The following is a 19616-nucleotide window of genomic DNA, read 5'->3' as shown; positions in this document are numbered from 1 at the left end:
AAATTATAGTAAACATGTTTGATTTTACATGAATCTACGTAAGTAATTAGAATTTTTGCGTTAGATTTATATTTCAATTTTTTTATAATGTACTTCTAACACACGCTAAAGCTCTCGTGATCCTAACCTGGCTCTCATTGAATGCTCTCCAACTCAATAGTGTGGCAGGGAATGAAAAGACAACCGAGTTGAGAACTACCCAATTTTCAAGATATTCCAACATTAACACCCTTTTATTGTAGCAGTAGAAGATTTAATCCTAGTTCAGGCTTTAATTTTGAGGATAATAATTGCAGATCAGAAATAGTAAGAAAAAGTATTGGAGAACAAGATGATGAACAAAGGACATTCCATTCATTCCTCGTAACTTGTCTTGTTTTTGTCAAACTCGTATCTTATTGTAAAAACTCACCAAATAAACCACCCAATGTTTTACACACTTTCGTATAACATACTCTATTCCATTCCAAATAGGAATCCAAGAAAAAAAGAAGTTTGGGCCCTGACTACTGAGAAAGACACTAAACAAACACCATGCCAGTTGGAGACACCCATACAAGGACTTGAGCTTTGAAATTTTTCCAAAATCTCCATTTCCTTCTCAATTCATTTCCAAATAATTTTTTTCCCTCTAAAACAGGTTGATATATTTAATTGAAATAAAACAAGAGGCAGGTTATTTCCCCCACGGTTTCCCTATCCTTGAATGAGCCAACCCCATCATTAAATCTGAAGAAAATTCTATATAATTTTTACTAACCATATCCATAACCCTGATTGTATTTTTTCGGTTAAAGTATTGATGACGACATTAAATAAAATAGCATATCACAGAAGGAATATCATAGTTCTTTAAAACACAAGATCATCATTGTGAATAAATGAACTCTGCGTAGGCAAAATAGGCATCAATCGTTGATCAGTAGTAATGTAGAACACAACTACAACTTAGTTATCACTTAACACGTAAATATCAATGAAAAACAAGATGAGATAATAACTAAGCCCGAAGCTCATTAAGTTGGTCCATGATAATACTAGATTAGCAGCTCTAACTACATAAATTACCTAAGTTGGTCCATACATTATACAAAACCAATTGCTAGTGAATCAAAGCAAAGTCACCTCAACATAAAATTCTCCACACTTAAAGCAGCAAAAGAAAGTCGCCACTCACCACTGCCACTCTTATTTCACTTAGCTGAGAATAAACCGACAATGAAGGAAACCTGCAACCAATATCACTTTTATTAAATGGGAGAAAAGAAAAAGAAAACAACACAAGATAATCAACAACAGTGCATGCTTACTTGGGTCAGAATTTATCAACATAGCAGTTCCTCCAAAGCTGCATGTTCCACCATTTCTCTTGTGCTTCTGCCAGTAACTGTTGAAAGCATAAGAAGCATGAGCAACAACAGTGTCGGGATTGTAGCAGTTTCCCTGCGGTTCAATCTCCATGCAGTCAGCACCACCCTCTCCACAAGCATAGTCCAAAGCCTGTTGCAGTGTTTCTGGAGGAACACTAGGCTTAGCCACACACCACAGCTTCTGAACCGGGATTATTTGTGGATAAGGTGGCTCACTGTGGATTGGATTACAAGGAGGCAAAGTGGAAGCATGAGGTGAACTAGCTGGAACAACAAAGGGTGGTTCTTCAGGGGCAAAAGTGGTAGAAGGCATTGGAGGAGGAGAAGAAACTACTTGAGCTAGAGGAGGCATAGGTTTTACTGGTACATTGGAAGGAGAAGGATGACCGACAGAGAAACCTAATGGGGGCCCAGCTATATCTGGCATTGGAGCTGGCCTTACTGGAAATGCGCCTATCAGGCTTGCATCCACAACTGAAAGCTTTCTTGCTATTGTTTTTCCCACATTTGGAACAATGGCTACAACATTTATGCTGTTGGGATAGAAAAATCCTAACTTTTTCATGGACTCCAAGTGGGAAGACACCAAGCTTAAACTTTTATCAGAAAAATGTGAGAAGGCTAAATGTGGGATCACAGAATATGTAGAGTTAACACTTTGGAGGAAATCTATCACAGGTTTGACCATTTTCAAATCATCGTTATAAGAAACTGAGTTTAGACTCAAACAGTCCAAATTAAAAGCAACAGAAACTTTAACATCTTTCTCCAAACCCCACCTCCTTAAAGAGTGATAGATATTCTTCAAAGAAGACAGAACTACAGGGAGATTCTGTTGCTGTTGGTCTTGTTGGCAGAAGGCAAGGCTTCTCAAGACAATGGTGGTGATTTTTGCCGCTGGGTAATGTGCAAGAACATTGTGTCTGAGCCAACTTTCAGCCAACAAAATGCTCCTTGATACCCCATTGAGGTCTCCACCACTCACCAAAACAGCTAAGGGAAGCTCACCGTGTGACGATGAGGCTCGCAAAATGTCATCACTTGCGTCACAGAGGTTTAGGAACTCAATGGATTCTTGACCAGTAACTGCAAATGCAAACCACAAAACAAAGACTTTCATTAGAGGAAAAATAAAAATGTGAAGAAGCCCACATTGACAAAGTTGAGAGGTTTGAGAGAAGATTAGTGTATTTGTTCTTACCAGTAAGACCCAACGAACAAAGAAAGAAGAGAGGAAATAGCAACCCCATCTTCAACATTTCTCAAGAACAGAACCACAATGTTGAAACAATCTGGTCTTGCTCGGGGGTTAATGGCTTTTACCCTTTACTTATATTGGAATGGAACCTTTCTGAATATTGCAGAGGAAGGAACAAATTTCCTGCAGTTCATGAATTTCCATGCGTTGCTTACCCAAAGGTTGAGCCTTTTTAGTAAAAAAAATCAACACTTGACTCGTTAGAAAAACACTAAAAAGACAGATTTGTACGTGTTACACAGATCGTTAAAATGAAAAATATATGTACTTATTTTAATATTTTAAGGAATTAAAATTATCATTTGTTGAGAATAAATAAATTATAATTTGGCAAATATTTAATTACATAAACAAATTATCCGTATATAAATAATGTTATTTATATATTGTTTCATTAATTGTATTGTTTTTAATTCTCTAATATAAAAATTAACACGTTATCACACCATTTTCTTTCCTGCTAAACCAATTAACATGAAGGAGGAATATTGTGGAGCAAATAAGAAACTCAAGCACAAGTGTACAAGTACAATCACTTCCAGAACAAAGAGCCACTTTTTGAGTTTTGGTTTCTTTCTTTCTAGCTGTTTTTTTCCCTATTGATGCCAAGGTTTGGTTTAAATATATTTTTATATAAATTTTAATGAGAAGAAAATTAATATAAAAATTAAATAATTTATTTATTAATTAAAAAATTGTCAAGAATTATAAAAGCATGAACTTATTTTAACTTATAAAAAAGTGATTCATTCTATTATTTAAATTTTTTATTTTATAATTATTCATTTTACCCAAAGTAAACCTAATTATGATAACTGAATATATGTTTTCAAAAAACTATTATTATTTTTGCTAAATTAAGCCTGCTTCTGTCAGTATACCGTTAGCTCTAAAATTATAAACATTGATTATTATTTTTTAAGTTATAAAGAGTGAATTTAATCAAAAAAATGACTAGCTATTAATTATTTTAAAATTTAAATTTATGAACTGTTGATTTAATTTATAATTTTGACACCTATTAATTATTGACATTCATATATTTCAGTCAGATTGATTCTTAACCTTAAGAATTAAATTAATAAAATAATAATAATTTCAAGCATTAAATTTATTAACGTACAAAATAGTAGAGATAAAATTAACTAGTAATATCATTTTAAGAAAATAATCAAAAAATATAATTTTTAAGAATTAATTTTTTGTAATTTAAAAAATTGAGTATTTGTAAAGATACATTTGGATTAACAGGTTTTTTTATGTAAAAGAATATCTAATTTATTTTGAGTCAGAAAGATCATCAAATAGATATGATCTCCCTTAATAATTTTTTAAAAATAAAAAAATAATTTAATTGAACACTTATTTAAAAAATTCATTATGTGATAATTTAACTATAAATCAAAATAAATTTTAAAACATTTTGACAAATACAATATATATATATATATATATATACACACTAAATAATTTATCAAAATAAACCAACAAAACCATGCAAAAATTATAAACAAAATTGTTATAATAAAATCTCTATATTCTTCCTTTTACTAGAAAGATCAACAAATTTTCAAACTCCCCTAATTATATTATTAATTAATTAATATGAATCATCAATAACCGCAATAAGAACTGGACTAGTTTTTTTTTTATAATAAAGTAATGTTTGATTGATGTAATATATATATATATATATATATATATATATATATAAATGAAATTAGAAAACTTTAGAATTTTTCTTTAATAAACAAGAAGATTTGTAGGAAGATCCTTTGTGCTAATTTAGAATTATGAAAATTTTGAATAATCATGAAAATGATATATTTGTATATTTTAATATTTTTATAATAGAATATATAACGTAAACTTTCATATAAAAACAATTTGTAAATAAATATATAATCAAGTGTACCCTTTCTCTTTTACTCCTGAAATTTGTGTACTTGCGTGTTGATTACAGTGATAAATTTTGACTAGGAAAGTATTGCATGCTTCAATAAAATTTCTAATTCTATCACTGATTTTAAGCAAGCTTCCAGTGAATATAAAACCCGTTAATTTAAACTAAACAACCAAAAACAACTTAAAACATATATAAGAAATTTTCGTGGGAAGAGGAGCACAAGAAAAACACGTCATGCTACTTTGTGACACATGCAAGAAAAAGCCCCACGCTCTGGGCTCCAACACAGATTAAAGAATCAAGACGTTACAAAGAGCCCACAATAGCGCCAATGGCCCAATTCCCGGTATAATGTTTGTAGATTGTAATAACGACAACACTACAATTGACGTTTCCTGCACGTTCCGTACAACTGCTGCATCTACATGCCAGAAAACCACCTAAACGACATGTTGCTTTTTTATGAGTGTCGTCTCGTAACAAGTTAACATCGTTTTGACACGTTGGAATATAATCGTTATGCCCCTCATTGTAATGCCGTGTAAAATGGGTAAAGCAAACAGATAATTAATTAATATAATAAAAATATCGTCGGTACAAAAGCTAAGTACATAGAAGTTACTAACTTCTTATGGAACCTTTTTTTTTTTCCTTTTTCATGAATACCACCGTTTTATAGTAGCTAATTGCGGAGTGTCATAGTTCGGCCATTAATATACAGTTAGTAAAACTACTTGTTTCATTTGAGCTTATCTGTTACAGGTGATTATTTTAATGAGTTGTGTTAAAAAATTTATTATAATTCAGATCTTGTAATTTTTGCGGGTTAAATAAGCTTAATCGAATTTAGTTTAAAAGAACATGGGATTTAATCGAACATAAAAAACACTACTCTTCAAAGTGAAAACAATATGGAATTCACAAGTGAGAAAGTTTCAGGTGTCTAGTTTATTAGAAGAAATTTCATGAATATAAGAGTATGTTTAGTTCACATCGAGAGACTGTACGTACAAATAAAATAACACGCGTAATCCATTCAAGATTATTTCACCCCAAAAAAGAAGTTCGCCAAAAGTCTTGATCTGGATGGAACATGCATGTTCATGTTATAGTATAGTCAGCGCAGGTGGGACCCGTTAAATGTTTGCTGTGCTCTGATGAGTGCGATTCAAAGATACTGATAACGGAGAAAATGAAAGATATGGTCTTAGCTTTCCGTTGTGCTGTGTTCTACGAATTCTGGTCAAGATAGATAAATCGGTGTCAGTTCAGAACACCAGTTTCCAGCTGGAGCCTGGAGGTGAGGTCTCGCTTCAATCCATCATCATAGGTCCACACACACTTTTTCCATTACTTTTTTTCCCACCTTTCCAATCTTAAGAAGAATATCTCCCCATTTATATCTACAATCAAAGGTAATTTGCTCCCCTCCATTTTTGGATTATTTAAATTTCAAATAAACCAAAATCAAATGAGTGTTTTATTATTTTAACAGTATTTTATTCACTTCTTAAATAGCATTTCGCTGTTATTGAATATCTAAACTACAAAAGACTATTGTACTTCTCAAGAGACTACAATGAAAAATGAATTTATTATAATTTTAGTTATAAATAATACTTTTATGTGTTATTCTCATTTTTATTTAATTCTTTTTAAAACATCTCTATCATTAACATATTTACAAAAAGTTATTTTAAACAAAATTTATAGCGAGAATAAGTGTAAAGTATATATAATATTATTAAAATTGAATTGAATAGATGTGATTCTTTTACTAGAAATTGACTTTAAAAATTAATTTATTTAATAAGTTATAAAATTAAAGTTTTTACATGTTATGCTTAGATATTTAATGATAAATAAAATATACCAAAATAAAATAAAATAATATATATACTTGGATAACTTTTTTTTCAAAAGAATCGAGATTTTTTCTTCTTCTTTGTAATACATCTTAAAAAAAGATGTACAATTTTTTTTTGAAAATAATATAATTATATTTTAAAAAATTATTTTTTATTTTATTATTTTAAATTAATTGTTATTATTACTTATATTTTCAGTTTTATATAACGTTTACGTGAACAATTATAGTGATTAAAGTATTTAAAATATTTTAAGAAAATCACATAAAAGATATACAGACTTTTCTGATTATATTTATTTCTCTAAGTTATGAGTTGAAAAAAGTTTGCTAGTTATTAAGAACCTTATTTTTAGACAAGAAGAATGCTCTATACTGAAGGATTTTTTACTACACCAAAATAATCTTTAAGGACAGTATTTTACACGCCTCAGACTAAATTGTTGATCAACTATTTTGGGTCATTTTCACAACAATCTTAAGGATTATGGCTGAATCAATAAATAATGAAAACTCTATCAACAACGTTGCAAATAACCATGAAAACAGACTCAAAGTAGATCCACCTAATCCAATTGCTCTCGCAATCAACTATACAAATTTTTCCCAAACATGTCAAAGATAGAGATGTTTCAAGGGAAAAACTTCAAACGATGGCAGGACTATGTCTATTATGTTCTTGACCTGCATGACATAGCTCATGCTCTCACGCAATTGAAATCATATTCATCTACTACCCCAAAATTGTTGGAAGACTAGACTTCTACTAATAAGGTTTGTAGACATACTATTTTCAGTACATTGTATAATGAATTTTTTGATATCTATTGTTCTTATAAGTAAACCAACAAAATTTGGGAGTCTCTAATTCTCAAATATTTTGTTGAGGATGCCAGCAGAGAAAAGTTCATCATTAGACACTATTATAAGTGGTAGATAAATGATAAAGAAGAAATCAAGACTCAGATCAATGAATACCACAAGCTGCTGGAAGACATGAAAGTTGAGAAGATCATACTGCCTGAGAATTTTGTCGCTGGACTACTAATTGAAAATTTATTAGAATCTTGGAAGGATTATAAGCAATTAAATCATAAGAATAAAATGTTGTCTCTAACTGAACTTATCACCCACATTATCATTGAAGACACAATTAGAAAGGAACTCAAGGCTGCAAGGGTAAAGGCATTGGCATCAAGAGCAAACATGATGCAAGTTAATAAGAAAAGGTACGACAATAAACCTAATCAAAGGTCTCATTATAATAAACCTTATGTCCCAAAAGTGAATAATCTCACTTTTAAAACTGGTGGAGGAAATTGTTTTGTTTGTGGCAAAGCAGATCATTGTCCTGCTCAATGCAGACACAGTAAGAAAAGTGACAATCTTCCAAAACTAAATGCAAATTTAGTTGAAGGAGATGACATTATAGTTAAGGTCATTTTTCAAGCTTTGCTAACGGCTAATGTGAGAGATTGGGTGGTAGACTTTGGGGCTACCAAGCACATTTGTGCAAATAAAAATATGTTTAGCTCCTACACTTCAGTGAGAGATGGAGAAGAACAGGTGTATCTTGGTGACTCAAGGACTGCTGAAGTTCTTGGAAAAAGAAAAGTTCTTCTGAAGCTCACATCTGACGAGACCCTGGCTCTCAACAAAGTGCTATATGTGCCTAGTATTAGGGAGAACTTAATTTCTGTTAGTTTACTAAGGAAGTTTGGAGTCAAGGTATCTTTTGAATTTGATAAAATTATGATGACAAAAAATAATGTGTTTGTGGGGAAAAAGTTATTATAAACAGTGACTCTTTGTACTCAATGTTGCTCATGTTATCAATAAAAATATTTCATCTTCTTATTTGATTGACTCTATAGATATTTGGCATGCTAGATTAGGACATGTTAGTGCTTCTTATATAAAGGAAATGCAATATTAAGGTCTGATTTCTAGTTTTAGTAATGGATGCTTAAGCAAATGTGAAATATATGTGGAATCAAATAACTAAAAAGTCATACTTACCTACAGAAAGAAATATTGAAATGTTAGAATTAATTCATTTTGAATTGAGAGATTTAAAACAAACTATGACTAGAGGTGGGGAAAAAAAAATACTATGTGACTTTTATTGATGACTTTTCTAGATATACTAAGGTATAATTGCTTAGAAATAAAGTTTGTAATCTCCTCAAATCTTTATATGGTCTAAAACAAGCTTCTAAGTAATGACATGATAAGTTTAACCAAACTTTAGTTAGTAATAGTTTTTCTACTATTAAAGTTGAAAATTGTGTGTACACAAAATTAGAAATGATGAATGTGTGATTATTTGTCTATATGTGGATGACATGCTTATTTTTGGTACTAGTCATAACATAGCGCATCAAACCAAATATTTTCTTGTATCTAAATTTGACATGAAAAACATGGGTGAAACTAGTGTAATTCTGGGAGTTAAAATAATAAGAAAGTGTAATAGTATAATATTATCACAAGAACATTATGTTGAAAAAATTCTAAATAAATTTAAACATTTTGATGTCAAACCAGTAAGTAGCCTTTATGATGCTAACACCCACTTGAAGAAAAATAGAGGTGAATTGCTCAGTCTAAATATGCACAAATCATTGAGAGTATGATGCATTTGATGAATTTCATTAGGCCTTATATTGCATATGTTGTATGCAGATTAAGTAGATATACTCATAATCCTAGTAATAATTATAGGGTTGCTTTGGTTAGGTTATTAAAATATTTGAGAGGTACCATGAACTATGGTCTTACTTATAGTGAATTTTCAACTGTATTAAAAGAAGAATACAGTAATGCTAACTAGATTTCAGATTTAGATGAGATAAAATCCACTGGTGATTTTTGTTTTCACCTTTGGTGGTGATGCAGTAACTTAAAGTTCAAGAAAAAAAAAAGGGATAATAAAGCAGCTGCTAAAGGATGGAATTATATCTATTGACTATGTGAAGTCAGAATTAAACTTGGCAGATCTTTTAATCAAGCTTTTGGAAAAGAATTTAATAAATATCATATCAAGAGGAATGTGATTTAAACTAATTTGATATCTAACATTGATAATAACCCAACCTTATGAGTGAAAATCCTATAAAATGGTTCATATGGGTAATAACAAGTCAATTGTTAGTCTTGCTAGTATATTATTTATCCTTTTCTATGGTGTGAGAAATATGGAAAGTATTATACTGTATTAACATGGGGATAAGCGGAAGCTTTTAATAAAAATATGTTAATGCATAATTCGTGCCTTATTATGCAGATGTTTCTAATAGGCTTTAGCCCCTCCCTAAAATTATATATATATATATATATATGCTCAAAGCCATGTATTATATAGTGATTTTCTCTCTTAAACTAAGAAAATAATTTTAATAATAAAAAATTATAATAATTAATCATAAAATTAATAGTTAAAATCACAATAAAAATAATTATAATAATAATTATTATTATTTAAAAAAAGAATTTTTTATTGTCTCTGTGAACTGAAGAGAAAAGGAGTTCAGCAGCAAGAGGATTGTAAGATGAGAGAAGCAAGGAAGTCAATCTTTTTCAAATATACAACATGGGTTCTGGCAATGTAATGTGATTGTACTTTCATGTCGATCCGAATGAATCATCCTTTCTACATAGATAAATCTTTTCCTGCTAGATAAAAAGATAACGAGTTACAAATTCTATCTTGGTAGGACGTATTTTTATTATTATTAAATTGAAGTAGTTAACGATAAAGTTATCATTATCTTTTTTGTGGTGACGAATCTTGTATATGATTGTCTAATCCATCATCAAAGCCAGCAAATTTATTTCATGTTTTGAACGATAAATCCTATGGTTCAAATCACATTAGCTTGCAGAAGTTTCACATAAATTTTTGGTTCAAAAATAGTTTGACTATTTGGTTTGAACCTTCGGTTCACCTAAAAAAAGTTAGATTATTGTTATTCTTCATTTATTTTTATTAAATATTATTATTAATATAATCAATTAATAAAAAAGAATATTATATATAAAATTTATTTAAAGAAAAATGACAATAGACTCACTCCTAATAATGTATAAAATATCATTTTCGTTTGAGCTAGAAGCATTGCTAAATTATAAATCACACGGGTTCTATTTGGTTACATGTACACAAACAATTTGAAAAAATAATCGGGGAAGAAAGACTCCGAGGTAAGTAGTTATATTGTTATTCTCCTCCTAGGTTAATAGATTACAAAATAAATAAATAAGTAAGAAAGTATTCATGAATAGAAATAATATTTTAAAATAAATATAAATCACTTGAAATAAAAATTTATACTATTAAAAATGGACACAATCAACTTAAGCTAAAAATTACTAACCTGCTCTTTTACATTCTATTTTCTTTTTTTACCATCAAATAAACCTTAACTTAAAAATTCAGAACCGAAGCAAATTTATATAAAAGATCACAAATTTAATTTACAATAACGAATATCATGTATGAAGTGAATAATATAAAATTAAGTTATTAAGGTCACGGCCCAGAACCTAGCTGTAACTGATCATGAGTAATTAAGAGAGACAAAAGGAAATCTTATTAATCATCGTAGCTTCCCTTCGGGTTTTCTGGTGTTCGCGAGACTTTTGCATTCTCATAATAAGCTCTTAAAATTTCATAATTTCACTTCCTACTTAAGAAATGTATATGAAAGTGCGGCATGAAAGGTTTGTTCTTTAGGGAGCAAATTTACTTGCAACAGCATTTTCACATCGTGATTATCTTTAAACGCTGATTATAAAAATAAAATAAAATAAAAATTTATAAAAAACTGTAGTGTATACAAAATTTCATTAGGAGGTGGTCTATGAAATGTCTGAGGAAGGGACTGTAGTATATACAAGAGTGTATTTGATTTTGATTAAATGATGATAAAGTTATGTTTATTTTAATGTTGTTATTTTTAATGCGTTTATAGATACACCCACATAAATTCCACTGGGGAAAGGATATTCGTCATGACTTACCCTTTTGTTGGGACTTTGACAATTGACATACCCATACCCTCCATACGATTGTGAAATCACATATACATATCACCGCAGTGACGTGGAAAGAAAACAAACATCAAACACTATATAACAAAGATGAATTGATTTTGCACATGAAAGAATCTATTCGAATTGATATAAAGATGGAGAGCACTTTGCCTATTGCGTCATCTAAAAAGGGTTACCTTCCAAAAATGGGTATTGTTCAATCAGTTTATGAGCAATACTCTGCGTAATTATGGTTTATGGATTAAATTAGCTGGATAAGTCAGGCAACTGAAAATCTGCAGGAGCCTAATTTAAATCTTAACCTACTACCCAAATTTAAAAACCTCCCAATTACTCACTTTTCCTCTTTCTAACTAGTGTTTGTTTCCTACCAAATTTTAGAAAGAAGGATCTAGACTACCTAATTTCGAGATAGGGTTTAACAAACATAATCATGGTTCCTTTCCTTCCCCTTGCCTCTAGCAACATATAAGCAAATAATTTTAGGCTATTTTTAACTGTGCTAACATCATGTGATGTTTCTCTTAACTCTCTCATCTCTATTTTTATCCTTATTAAGTTCACTTATCGTACAAAGTGTCGGTGTTTGTGTGGATTATTTTACACATCTCAGACTTCAATTTGAGGAGTGTTACCTAAGTTTTATTTGCAAACATGTTTAACATATGGACAAAAGTTAGGTCGGTTACTTCAATTAAAAATCATGTTTTACCTTGACACTTTGTGAAATAAAATTTGATACTCACCGACATTTTATTTGTTTGAAGTGATTCAAAAAGGAGAGAATGAAGTAGAGGGAAAGAGAGAGTCTCTACTGTGAGGAAAAGGTTGGTAATTTGTGATCGGATAAAAGGGCCTTTGCATTTTGATTGATATGTGTTGGAAGAGTGACCCATCTAATTCTATGGCAATCGGAAATGGAATCTTAAGTTGGATACAGAAAAAGAAGACGATGTGTAATTGAAGGAATTAAAGAAATGGAAAGTCACTTAAGGTAATCCCGTACTTAAGTGACAAAATGCATAGTTTGCAAGAAAAAGGCATAACTTTAATCATCCGTTTTAGTGAAAAGTGTAATATAAACATGGGAGGATAGGATTGTCTTAGCGTAGTGGAGGAGTCCAAATACAGACAAAAGTGAAAAAGGAATAAAGAAAAACGAATGTCCCCCACACACCACAAAGAGGGTAGCTGAATCAATCTTCCATTGCCAATAAAACAAAAGCAGAAAGAAGACGACATTGTGACCCATGCATCGCTTTTAGCAAAATTACATTTATGACCACGGATCCCAAGTCTCTAGTTACCCACTTGGTACTGTCGCTGGGGTCACATAATAAATCATCAGCATTAATTAACAATAAGATAAGATACAAAATAATAGAATGTAAGATTTAAAATATAAAAAATGTGATAAAGGAATAATGATTTTATTTATTTGATGTATATTAACATAGTTAACCAGATAACATTTGTTATTATGTTTAATGTTTGAGATAAAAATAATGATAATAATAAAATAAGATATAAAATATATTTAAATGATATTAAAAAATGTTCATATACTACTTTTTATAAAGAAATATCAAAATTATATTTCTTTTGAATAAATATTGTTTGTAAAATATCAAAAAGAGTATAAAACATGAAAGAGAAAAGATTATTCTATCTTGATCTTTTTTAATTCATTATTCTTCTTGAGATAATAATTTAAATTATAAAAATAAGATATGATAAATCATAAATTGTAGCTCATGTATTAGTAACTTTTCATTTGCCTATTTGCGGTTTTTATGCGTTTAAGATTTCAAAAAGTAATTGCAGTAGCATATAATTATATGGTAAGGTAGATATATACTCAATTGTTGACTGCCTATCAAAATATCAACAACAAAAAGCTAAAGGAAAAGAATACAAAATATGAATAAAGCCAAAAAACAAAAAACTTAAGTCAACGTAAATTTATAAAACATATATTTTATTGACAGATGAAACTCCAAATATTTGGATAAACATTTGAAGATTCAGCTATGCACTCCAAGGCTTGTAATATTTTCATCTGTAAGAGGTTGCCTTTGAAATGTAAGCATGCCAATTATTCCATGATCGAACAGATGCTGATTAAATAGAAAAATTGGTTCACACACATATTGGTTCGTTCGCACCACCTAACAATTCCTTCGTTCCACTTCTTGCAACATACAGCCTAACTAGGTTCAGTACATTTATACTTGTCCACTCAATAACACTCAAATACATTCATGTTGATATCTTCAAAGCCTTGCTTCCTAGGAGGAGCATTAGATGAAGAAAGCATTAAGTCTTACACTTGTTGAGGGAAAAGAAAAAAAAAATCTTAAAAAAATAGTACAACTGAGAAGGCAAACTATTAAAAACATTCTCACTATAAATATAAATTATATTACTATGTTTATTTTAGATTTTTTTAATTAGACATTTGTAAATCAAAATAACACAATTGTATTTTAAAGTTATTTTTGGAATATAGTGATGTGTCAATTACTTTTACATTTTAAAATTTTAGTAACTTCAAACTTATAAATGCATCTAAGGATAAAGCATCACCTAATTTATAGTACTACTACGAATCTCTTCTTTTTTTTTTTACACTAATAAAGTTGATCATTTTCATAACTATATGTATTTTTCTCACACTTCTAATAAAATATTTAGTTAATAAGACATACAAATTTTAATTTTAATAAAATAAATATTTTAATTTATGATAAAAAATTTATAAAGAATAAATTTTAAATCTCAGATGTATAAATTTAAGTTTAAATATAACAATAAATTTATTTTAAGTTATAATAAAAAAACTCATAAAAGGATAAATTTTAAATTTTAGATTTATTTTTTATACTTTAGAGAGTAGTTATATCAAAATTGTTCTCTAGGTAAATTTGAAGAGTAATTAATTGTTATCAAGTGCATTCATTTTGTATAACATTAAAATAGTTTGAACTATTTACTAAAATATTGTAAAATTGTTCTCTAAATCCATCTACTTTACGTAACAGTATTTGTTAGAATGGTTGAACTACTTATTAAAGTGTTGAAAAATTATTTTCTAATATATTTTTCTGTTGTAATTTGTAAAAGAGAAAATTTTGGAGCATAGTTAATACTTTAAACATTTTTTTATACCCTAAATAATGAATTTTGTATTTGCAACAATATATGTCATTCTCACTGCTCCTTTATGCATGAAGGTTGTAATTAATCTATTTTTATTTGTCCATATTGTAATGTAAGTGTACGTGTGTTGGTGAGAATATCTCTTATATCAATATATCAAATATTTTCAGTCAGATAATCACCATGATCGATTGGCTTTAATACAACTATTGAGTCAGAGTATTGAGTGAGTCTATGTACATTTATTGGGGGAATTGTTCACCATGATTTATTAAATCAGTTACAACGATTGAGTTAGTTCACTGCATCTACATGAAATCTTAAGGCAATAGGTGATGAACTGTTACTCTTGTATATACGAGTCAAATGTTAGACAATATCAAATTTCTTTTATTTTAACTAACTTATTCTAAACTCAACAGTGTAACAGAGTGTCCATAAAGTCTTTGAAATGAAACTTTTCTCGTATCCTTTCATCCCATGACTCCACTAATTGAGGCTTATGTTATACGTTAACAAGTAGTAAAATAATGTACAACTGGGACAATAAATTAAAGTCTCAAGTCTAAATTATAAACTACTAGACACTTTCACAGAAGTTTAATAATATTTATTTACGAGAGTAAAGTCATTGATCAATGAATAAGAAAAGGATGGGTCTTTATTTTCCACAAATCTGCTTGGAAAGATTCATGTGAACGAGAAGAAAAGGGGTCTTATTTTCCACGGATAAAGAAAATGATAATAAAAACAAAGAGGGAAAGAGGGAGAAAGGAGTGATTTGTTTTGAGCGGAAAATAAAATTCACTGCAAGACGATACACTCTCGCTTTCTCTCTCTTGTTTTGAGCTTAGGAATTTGCGGGAACTTCAGGAAAACCCAGAAATGAATTGGGCGAAACAATAGGGAAAACGCAAAACCCACAAGAATTCCCGATGAAAGCTCCTCACTTGAGCTTCAACATCATCGTCATCACACTGTCCCTTTCCATCGCAGTCAAAACGGCAAAAAGGGTCAACACCACTCAATTCCGCACCACAAATGAATCCAACAAGAGAAGAATCCTCCACCAGCCATTGTTCCCGGCGACTTCAGCTCCACCTCCACAGCCACCGCAAACTCCTCCATCATCGGACGGCGGCACCATTCCCTTCTTCCACGAGTACACGGCGGGACCAGCACCCCAAGATCACAGCCAAACAGCACCCTCATCATCATCGAACAACGCAATCACAATCCCAACAGAAACACAGGCAACAAATGCATCAGAGAAGGTTGCAATCGCAATCTACGTTGGGCTTGTAACGCTCGGAATGCTCTCAGCACTCGCATTCTTCTTATACAGACACAGAGTAAAACACCCTTCGGAGATTCAGAAACTGGTGGGTGGGAACAATACCCAGAGAAACCCCGAAAATTCAATAGCGCCACAATCGCGCTTCCTCTACATTGGCACGGTGGAACCAACGCGAACATCAACAACATTGAACGAAGCAAGACACAGAGCAACGAGAATCGCTCTATGGGTATTACACGCTGGCTTCCTAGATACCCCGTTGAGGTCTCCACCACTCACCGAAACAGCTAAGTCATCTCTTGTCTCAGAGATTTAGGAGCTCAATGCAAACCACAAAACAATGACTTCCATTAGAGAACAAATAAAAATGTGAAGAAGACCACATTGACAAAGTTGAGAGCTTTTAGAGAGAAGTTGTGTAGCTGTTGTTCTTACTAGTAAGACCCGACGAACAAAGAAAGAAGAGAGGAAAAAGCAACCCCATCTTCAACGTTTCTCAAGAACAGAACCACACTTTTCAAACAATTTGGTCTTGCTCGGTAGTTATAGGCTCTTACCCTTTACTTGTATACTGGAATGGAACTTTCTGAAATTGCTCGGTAGTTTTTCTGCAGTTCATGAATTTCCCTGCCAATTACTCGCTTTGCCTTTTCTAACAAATGTTTGTTTCCTCCCAAATTTAGAAATAAGGAACTAGACTGCTTAATTTCGAGATACGGTTTACAGCAATCAATCAGTTTTAATTTAATAGGAAGGAACTGAGGGCCAAAAATTATCAGGGATTTTTTCTTTTCCCCTGCCTCTGGTTAGTAACATATAAACAAATAATTTAGGGCGTTTTTAAGTGTGCTAATATCGATTTTGAATCTCTCATCTCGACTTGGAATTTCAGTTAATTCAGTTGGGTTAAATATTTTAAGAGAGAATTTCACTTCCTGTAACAGTTCTATTTCACTCATACAAAATTATCTTCAACTTCAAAATCTTTAAAAAAATCATGTTATTATTTATGTAATTATTACTCTTTGTTAAAAAAAAAAAGACAGAGGTTAAGGGTACTCGTTAAAACGATGCTTATGCAAAAAAAAAAAAAAAAAAAAAAAAGATGTTTAGAATGTTATTTTTTTTTTTTTTTATAATCAATGTAAGTAACTAGAGCTTTTCTTATATGGAAAAAAAAACCTAAATATAGTGTTTTAAAAAAATGAAAAAAATATGAACAATTTTTAAAAATCATCACTGACATTTCTTAGTATTTTAAAAAAAAAAATTGTTATTGACAAATTTTGACTTTTTATAGTTATCATTAGTGATTTTTTATACTTTTATTTCTTTTTTCATCTCGGTACATGTATCATTAGTAATATTTCAACTTTATATTTTCATAATTTTTTCAAAAATACTATTTTAGTATATATTATATTTTAAAATCCATATCTAAAATAATTAACCAATTAGATCAATACTTGTATCCATTTTTTTATTTACTTATACAGATATAATTCATAAATCCATTTTTTTATTTACTTATACAGATATAATTCATAAACATTCAAAGTCTGCTCTCATTTAATATTTTTTTTTATTTTGATCACGTCAAACTCTTTTTTTCTTTTATTTTTTCTCTAAATATAAATACGTACATTCTCCTTATTTATATTACTTTATCTCCTTCCATTAGTGTATTAAAAAAATGGAAAGTGGGTTATAATCTTTTTTGTAAAAACAATTTAAAGGTAATCCCGTAGATAGAAGTGCCAAAATGCAGAGTTTTGAAGAAAGGCATAACTTTAATCATGTGTTTTGGGAAAAGGGTAATATTAATAGCGGAGGATAAGATTGTCTTTGCGCAGTGGAGGTGTCGAAATAGAGACAAAAGTAAAATAGCGGTAAAGAAAAGCGATAAAGCATTAGGGTGGAGCGTGTGCATGTCCCCCACACGCCACAAAGAGAGTCGGTGAATCAATCTTCCATTGCCATTTAAACTAAAGCAGATTATGACTCCATGAATCGCTTTTCGCAAATTTACATTTATGACCTCGTTAGTAAATCACGATCATTAATTAACAATTATGCGTTTAACATTAATACCTTCACTTACCTCCTTCCTCCTTCAGGATTACACAAACAGAACCTTCCACCTCCTAAGAATATAAGCCACTTTGTTAACATTCATTTTCTATTAATGCTTTCTTTTATTTTCTAAAAACATTTATTATACTTCTATATAATAAAGTTTATCCGTTTTATATTTTTAAAATAAAAATGATATATAATTTTTTTATTTTGATAAATATTTTTATATTATTATACTAATAAAAAGAAAATGTTTTGCTTACTTTTAAAAATAAATTCATTTTATTTTTTATATTAAATAATTGTTAACATTGTTTAAATATAAAACATTATTTTAAATGCATTAATTATTATATTTTTTATATCGCTGGTTATTGTGAAATTTATGTTAATTAAATATTATCTATTGAATAAAAGTAAACACATTTGTTCAATAGATATATAAAATACTATAAATATTTTAAAATAATTATATTTATAATTTATAACTACTTTTTATTAATTTTGATGAATATTTATATCATATAGATAAAACAAGAAGCAGTATTAATTTATGAATTTAGTTTAAATACGTTAACATTATACTTTTATTTGTAACAATCAATATAAAAATATATTCATTAATAAGATTAGAAAATTATTGTTTTATTATTGATTTATTTATTTTTTATTAACTATTCAATCAAATATATTTTTTATTTAATAATAACTAATTATTTAGACAAGGAATAAGAAAAAGAGTGGACAAGAACATAAATTTTATGAAGAGATAAAGTGAGTCAATGTTGAATACTACTTAGAGTAATTGTTTATTAATTAACTTTTAAAAGTTCTTCTTTTCATTAAACAATACTTTTTTTTTTATCAGGATACTTTATACCATTTTAACTTAAAGAATTATATTTAGAAAATATTAAACAAAAAACAATAAACTGCTTTTAATGCTGATGATTTATTTGTTAATGCCGGAATAAATATCTAAATAACCTTCCGTGTTATTAGAATGCAAATGTTTTTGTTTTTACTTATAAATGCTTAAGTAGGAAGGAGATAAATGGCCTTATTAAACATTCAACCTCTGACGTTACTATCACATTTAAGTCTTAAAAAACAAAAGAAATCATATTACTTAAATAACAATAAGTAAGTATCTTTGACGTGGCATATACATTGCCACGTAAATTTTTTTTCCTGGATACATTATATAACATTCATTTACTCAATAGATATCGGTAGGCAAGCCAATTATGGAATCGAAAAGAGGAGTTCCTTAATTTTATATGTTTTTTAAACTTTGATATGATCTAGAGCACATAAATAAATAAACAAAAAAATGTAAAAGGTTATAACATGCTTGTCTCAAGTGAAATACCTAAAAGGCTTTTCCAAAAACACTTTTAAGTGTAAATTTCATTTTGGTAACGTATGAAGAGGTGAAATTGGAAGTTAAAATTGGGGATATCAAAAGTATTCGTGGTAGAACTTAATCACTCTTAAAGTGTTTAGTCGGTGATTAAGGATTTCCATAAATAACAGCACACTAACATCATAAACCCCAAGACAAAATGGACAGAGATTTGAAAATGGGGTATAAATTTTGGTTCTTTGTGTTTGGCCAGGCTTTTAAT

At 29.6% G+C, this 19616-nt stretch overlaps 1 protein-coding gene across 1 annotated transcript; it reads right to left on the bottom strand.

The window, feature by feature from the left end:
• Nucleotides 1–1197: 1197 nt before the first annotated feature.
• On the bottom strand, nucleotides 1198–2629 carry LOC113870246 (glucan endo-1,3-beta-glucosidase 12). The gene is made up of 3 exons (XM_027506838.1): nucleotides 2572–2629; nucleotides 1311–2456; nucleotides 1198–1229 (listed from the first exon to the last, which is right to left on the bottom strand). The coding sequence occupies exons 1-3, from the start codon at nucleotides 2627–2629 to the stop codon at nucleotides 1198–1200; spliced, it is 1236 nt and encodes a 411-aa protein (XP_027362639.1).
• Nucleotides 2630–19616: the final 16987 nt, after the last annotated feature.

This window comes from Abrus precatorius, unplaced genomic scaffold (genome assembly GCF_003935025.1).
Source record: "Abrus precatorius isolate BTA unplaced genomic scaffold, Abrus_2018 Scaffold6, whole genome shotgun sequence".
In the NCBI taxonomy this organism is placed as follows: domain Eukaryota; kingdom Viridiplantae; phylum Streptophyta; class Magnoliopsida; order Fabales; family Fabaceae; genus Abrus; species Abrus precatorius.
Note: the sequence above shows the minus strand (reverse complement) of the source record. Positions and strands in the feature narration are given on the sequence as shown.

Bases quoted from the DNA above. Each gene is read 5' to 3' on its own strand.
- LOC113870246 (XM_027506838.1), bottom strand. From the start codon at position 2,629: ATGTTGAAGATGGGGTTGCTATTTCCTCTCTTCTTTCTTTGTTCGTTG. The intron at 2,457-2,571 runs GTAAGAACAAAT...TTGCATTTGCAG, and splicing joins TTGTTCGTTGGGTCTTACTG to TTACTGGTCAAGAATCCATT. The intron at 1,230-1,310 runs GTAAGCATGCAC...TATTGGTTGCAG, and splicing joins GTTGATAAATTCTGACCCAA to GTTTCCTTCATTGTCGGTTT.